This window comes from Pituophis catenifer, unplaced genomic scaffold, assembly GCF_029215685.1.
Source record: "Pituophis catenifer annectens isolate HBS135680 unplaced genomic scaffold, rPitCat1.0.hap2 SCAF_2, whole genome shotgun sequence".
NCBI lineage: Eukaryota > Metazoa > Chordata > Lepidosauria > Squamata > Colubridae > Pituophis > Pituophis catenifer.
This window is the reverse complement of record NW_027256882.1, coordinates 290174677-290181263: the sequence shown is the minus strand read 5'-3', so window position 1 is coordinate 290181263 and position 6587 is coordinate 290174677. Positions and strand designations below refer to the sequence as shown.

The 6587-nt window shown below is 45.8% G+C and overlaps 1 protein-coding gene across 1 annotated transcript in view; it reads left to right on the top strand.

Annotated features, from left to right (window-relative positions):
* Positions 1-4221: 4221 nt before the first annotated feature.
* Positions 4222-6587, top strand: part of PIK3C3 (phosphatidylinositol 3-kinase catalytic subunit type 3) — a 125848-nt gene continuing 123482 nt past the window's right edge. The window contains exons 1-2 of the mRNA XM_070936007.1: positions 4222-4289; positions 6016-6204. Of these exons, the coding sequence (XP_070792108.1) occupies positions 4222-4289; positions 6016-6204 (257 nt within the window). The remainder of the gene's footprint in view (positions 4290-6015; positions 6205-6587) is intronic.

Here is a 6587-nt window from a genome sequence, read left to right as displayed (position 1 = left end):
ATTTGACCATCTCAGAAGTCATTAATTTTTTCTTTGTTAAAAGAATAACATCCGCTTCCTGGGCTGTACAATTTCTTATCTTGTAGAATACTAATACTTCATAATAAAAAGCTACAGGCAGGTCCGGCTTCGTTATAAATTCCTCTTTATCGTTTAATGCTGCCCAGAGTCACCCTGTGGTTAAAATGGGGCGGCATAAATAAATTTAGTAATTGAATACATACATTCAAGAATTTAGATTCTTATGTAGCAGTGAAATGTTCAAGGAAACACATCCTCCTCCAGCACAGTGGTCACCAACTGATGGTCTGTGAACCACTGTTGGTCCATGAGAAAATTTTGGTGGTCCGCAGAAAAATTATTTGCATTTTTTATATTGCACTAAATTTATTTATTTATTTATTTATTTATTTATTTATTTATTTATTTATTTATTTATTATATTTCTATACCGCCTTTCTCCTGTAGGACTCAAGGCGGTGTACAGTCAAGAAAAATATAGACACACAAACATCATAAAATTGCTAATTAAAATTATTACTTTTTTTTTTTTTATTTGATTTATATGCCGCCCTTCTCCGGAGACTCAGGACGGCTTACAGTGCATTAAGCAATAGCCTTCATACTTTTGTATATTTATACAAAGTCAGCTTATTGCCCCCACAAACTGGGTCCTCATTTAACCTACCTTAGAAAGGATGGAAGGCTGAGTCAACCTTGAGCCTTGGAGAGATTCGAACCAGCAGTAAATTGCAGGCAGCTGTGTTAATAACAGGGTGCTTTAAACCACTGTAGTACCAAGGCTACTTAGTTTGGTCAATTAAATAAAACCCAGAATTAGATAACATTTAAAAAATCATTCACATGTTCGTATGTTTAGCCCCGCTTGTTGGAACATCAGGGTCTTGAGGGCACGGCGGAAAGCACGGAGATCAGGGATATTCCGTATCTCCGGGGGCAGTTCATTCCAAAGGGTTGGAGCCCTCACAGAGAAGGCCCTCCCCCTGGGAGTCGCCAGTCGGCATAATTTGACTGACGGTACCCTGAGTAGTCCCTCCCTGTGAGAACGAACTGGTCGGTGGGAGGCTATTGGTGGCAAAAGACGGTCTCGTAGGTACCCAGGTCCTAAGCCATGGAGCGCTTTAAAGGTGATAACTAACACCTTGAATCTTAAATGAGGGGTCCTCAAACTGTGACCACTGACGGATACGTGCAATAAACATTTGTGTTGCTGTGGAGAGTCTCCCCCTTCGGAGTCTTTTTGTGCGGGTCGGAGGGGGGAAGAAATTCCGATTTGGGATCTGCTTTGGCCTCCTGGTGTGGGGCTTTGGGCGAAGGCTGGAGGGAAGTGCCGCTGGTGGCGAAGAGCCGGAGGGCCTCGTTCCAGTGGGACTGCATCATGGCCTGGAACTGGCTGACCATCTCAGCCCGCTGAGCCTCCAGGCGCCGGTACCTGGCCTTGCACTCCCACAGGTCTTCCCTCTGCTTGGAAAGCCTATGCTCCTAGTCCTCAGTGAGGTGCTTCTACTGAGCCTCCTTCTCGATCAGATCCAATTTGAACTTGAGCTATTTTGCCAACCCTTTCTCATGGGGGCTGCTTAGCTCCAACAACTGCTTCCTGTTGGGGCCCTAAGGAGCCCGGGAGAGCAGGAGAGGAGTGGCTAGAAGGGGAGAGGCAAGGCTGGTGAGGCGCCCCTCAAAGTGAGTGACATCGAGTTGGCCACGCCCACTCAGTCACATGACCACCTAGCCACACTCACGCAGCCGGTCATTAGGCAGATCATACTAGTGGTCCGCAGGATTTAAAATTATGAATTTAGTGGTCCCTGAGGTCTGAAAGGTTGGTGACCCCTGCTCTAGACCCCTACTCTAACCTGCAAAATCTTTATTAATGCAATCATTTAGGCATTATTCACAGTCACCGACACTCCACTCTTAAACTGACATTTGTCTTATGTGAACAGGCCAAATTTATAAGATTCTTGTAATGTAGGTAATGCGGCTCCAGCTAGATGATCACTGAAGGGCCCTCTTTATTCATAGTATTGTAAGAAAGAAAATGTGCTTGTTTGAGAGAAGCAAATGTATCCAGTAGAAATAGTACAAAGGCAGACAAATTCCTTTGAAGTAGAAACATTCTATAAGAGGGGCCCCTTAGTTGTCAGAGATAGAGACATTTGGTGATATACAGTTTGAAGGTTAAAGAGACCAAGGATGACCACATGAAATATCAACAAGAGATAATTTGAATCTATGCTTCGGTGATTTACAAGAAGAATTATGACTGTTTGGCAAAGATAATGTAACAAACTTAGTAATTAGAAAAATGTCATTTGATGTAACGAATGTCTGCAATGATAAAACTGCTGAGTTAACAGAATCCTTTGTTTGAAAATGTGTAAAACTGTGTTCTCAGAATCATAAGTTGTTCAAAGCTTCATGTACAAAACTGGCTCTGAACCTATTGTGCAATAAACTGGCTCTGGCTAACCTAAGAATGTTATTTGGTCTCACCATTCCACAACACTTGGGAGAGACAAGGGTACCACAATCGGACGTATAGTTGGTCTCTCAAAGGTGAGATCCTCACACTTTCCCATTCCTTCTCTTGCCAGCAGCCTCCTCTGAGCCAAGCTGTTTTCCACATCTTCTAAGACTTTTATGGATTCTGTGATTGTTACGTGGCAGTTCTTACCTTTGCTAGATCTCCTTCCACACCTTGTCTGATCTGCAAACTGTCCATAATAGTCCTTATCTCTAATGGCTGAAGGGCAACTGTGCATAGAAACTGAAAGGTTGGTGAATGAGAAACTAGGAGGAAACCCCAGAATTGTAAGATTGTCAGTTAGATTATAAAATCTCTATCTATCTATCTATCTATCTATCTATCTATCTATCTATCTATCTATCTCTGTCCAACCATCCATCCATCCTTCCATTCTATCATCTCTCTATCTCCGTATCCTCTATAATCTACATCCATTTCTATATCTATACCTATCCATCCATCCGTCTGTCATCTATCTACCATGCATCTGTCTGTCTGTCTGTCTGTCATCCATTCATCCATCCACCCCATTATACCTTCTCTCTCCCTATCTATCCTCTATATTTATATCTATCTATCTATCTATCTATCTATCCATCCGCCATCCATCCATCCATTCATCCATCCACCCATCTACTATATCTTCTCTCTCTCCCTTTCTATATCCATTTCTATCTATCTATCATCCATTCATCCACCATCTATCTATCCTGTCTATGTCTTTCTTTATCTCTGTCTGTCTGTTTGTCTGTCTATCATCTATCTACCTATCTTCCTGCCTGCCTGCCTGCCTGCCTACCTTATCTATCTATCTATCTATCTATCTATCTATCTATCTATCTATCTATCTATCTATCTATCTATCTATCTATCCTATCTGTTCCTATTCCATTTTTCTTCTTCTTCTTCTTTTTTCTTCTTTTTTTTTGCTTTTGGCACTTTAACTTTCTCTGTTATTCCTTCCCCCCCCCCCTTCTTTCTTTATTTTAATATGTATTCAATTTTCCTCTTTTTTTTTTCCTTACAGCTTTCAATAAAATATTTATTTTAAAAAGACAAGGGGGAAAAAAAACCCCACTGCTTCAGAGGGCTCCAGTTTCTGGAAGTGCAAAGTTCATTACCCACTTAGAACAAAAAAAAAATAAAAAATCTACGGACAAAAAGAAAACAAACTCCACCTCACCCAGTATTAAACTGCATTTGTTGATCCAGCTTTATTTTATTTTATTTTATTTTATTTCGTTGTACGAGGTGCAATGACAGTAAAGTAAAGTAAAGTAAAGTAAAGTAAAGTAAAGTAAAGTAAGTTTCTCTTTTTGTACGGAAAAACAAACCCACAGGGCGCTGCCATCTTGGCCCATTTCCCGTGGGCGCAGCCATCTTTACTCCCTCTCCCCCCCTCCCTTCCGTACAACCCCGCTCGCCATCTTAGCGTCGGGCAAAAAAAAAAAAAAGCCGCCCGGCAACGAGGAAAAGGTTTCGTTGCCCTTCCTCGAACGTGGGAGTGGGCGGGGCGCACGCGCGCTCCAATGAGAACGCGCCCCAGGGAGCCCGAGCCCTCCCCTCCATCCGCGGATTGGACGGCTTGGAAGAGCGCGGCGGGAGGGAGGCGTGCGAAAGCATCAGCTGGTTGCCGATGACAGAGCAGCGGGAGGGTTGGCGCACCAGCCGCCATGGGGGAAGCGGAGAAGTTCCACTATGTGTACAGCTGCGAGCTGGACCTGAACGTGCAGCTGAAGATGTGAGTGCCGAGGATGCGCAGGCTCTGTCCTCCCCTTCTCGGGGGGGGGGGGGCAGGATAATAGGGGCACTGCTCCTGTCCCAGGGCTCAGAGTTTGGGGAGGGGAGGATTGGGGGGGTCCCTGCTTTGCAATTAACTGGGGAGGAAGGAGGGGTCCCTGCTTTGCAATGCCCTGGGACAGAAGGGGGGGGGGGAGGTTACTGCTTTGCAAATAACTGGGGAGGGAGGAGGGGTCCCTGCTTTGTAATTAACTGAGGAGGAAGAAGGGGTCCCTGCTTTGCAATTAACTGGGGAGGAAGAAGGGGTCTCTGCTTTGCAATTAACTGGGGAGGAAGAAGGGGTCCCTGCTTTGCAATGCCCTGGGACAGAAGGGGGGAGGTTACTGTTTTGCAAATAATTGGGGAGGGAGGAGGGGTCCTTGCTTTGCAACGACCTGGGACAGGAGGAGGGGTCCCTGCTTTGCAATTAACTGGGGAGGGAGGAGGGGTCCTTGCTTTGCAATCCCTGGGACAGAAGGGGGGAGTTTACTGCTTTGCAAATAACTGGGGAGGGAGGAGGGGTCCCTGCTTCACAATTAACTGAGGAGGAAGAAGGGGTTCTTGCTTTGCAAAGACCTGGGACGGGAGGAGGGGTCCCTGCTTTGCAATTAACTGGGGAGGGAGGAGGGGTCCTTGTTTTGCAAAGACCTGGGACAGAAAGGGGGGAGGTTAATGCTTTGCAAATAATTGGGGAGGGAGGAGGGGTCCCTGCTTTGCAATTAACTGGGGAGGGAGGAGGGGTCCTTGTTTTGCAAAGACCTGGGACAGAAAGGGGGGAGGTTAATGCTTTGCAAATAATTGGGGAGGGAAGAGGGGTCCCTGCTTTGCAATGACCTGGAATGAGAGGGGGGGGTCCCTGCTTTGCAAGTAACGGGATGGGGGATGGTCCCCGCTTTGCAATGACCTGATACAGGAGGAGGGGTCGGTCCCTGCTTTGCAAATAATTGGGGTGGGAGGAGAGGTCTTCTTTGCAATGCCCTGGGACACTTTCATTCTCTTGCTGGATGCCTGACAACTCCTGTCCTACAAGATGCATCTCTGTCTCCTGGTGATTGGTCCAAAGTCATTCAGCCAACTTTCATGCCTAAGGTTGGACTAGAAGTCACAGTCTCCTGATGATCGGCCCAAAGTCACCCAGTTAACTTTCATGCGTAAGGCGGGACTAGAACTCACTGTCTCCTGGTGATTGGCCCAAAGTCACCCAATTAGCTTTCATGCTTAAGGTTGAACTAGAAGTCACAGTCTCCTGGTGATTGGCCCAAAATCACCCAATTAGCTTTCATGCCTAAGGTGGGACTAAAACTCACTGTCTCCTGGTGATTGGCCCAAAATCACCCAATTAGCTTTCATGCCTAAGGTGGGACTAAAACTCACTGTCTCCTGGTGATTGGCCCAAAGTCACCCAGTTAGCTTTCATGCTTAAGGTGGGACTAAAACTCACTGTCTCCTGGTGATTGGCCCAAAGTCACCCAATTAGCTTTCATGCCTAAGGTGGGACTAGAACTCACTGTCTCCTGGTGATTGGCCCAAAGTCACCCAACCACCTTTCATGTTTAGGGCTAGAACTCACGGTGTCCTGCTTTCTAGCCTGGTGCCTTAACCACTACCCCAAACTGGTTCTCGTTATCACATTCAGTATTTACGATATCATACTCAAATCTTTGTTTTTTTCTGCTTTGTCCATTCAGAGGCAGCTTGGAAGGGAAGAGAGAGCAGAAGAGCTACAAAGCGGTTTTGGAAAACCCCATGCTGAGGTTCTCTGGGTTGTACCAAGAAACGTGTTCTGACCTCTACGTCACCTGCCAGGTGTTTGCAGAAGGAAAGCCTCTCGCTCTCCCTGTCCGGACGTCCTACAAAGCTTTCAGCACCAGGTGGAAGTAAGTCCTCTAGGTTGAGGATCAATAGCGTAGATCAGAGGTCTTCAAACTTGGCAGCTTTAAGACTTGTGGACTTCAACTCCCAGAATTCTCCAGCAAAGCAGAGCTGGCTGGAAAACTCTGGGAGTCGAAGTCCACAAGTCTTAAAGCTACCAAGTTTGAAGACCTGTGGTGTAGATTCTAAAGATCTCATCTGGACGTCTGTGATGGTCATGGTCAGTCATCTAGGTCATGGTTGTCCCAAAGTGTTCTGCCCCAGCTACGGACCCCAAAGAACGCAAGCACACACAAAGTCTGTACAAACCTTAGTTTACTAAAACAAAATCAGTTTTTCAAACAAAGGCTGTTAATTTTCTTAACAGCCTGCAAGAATCCAAAGAATA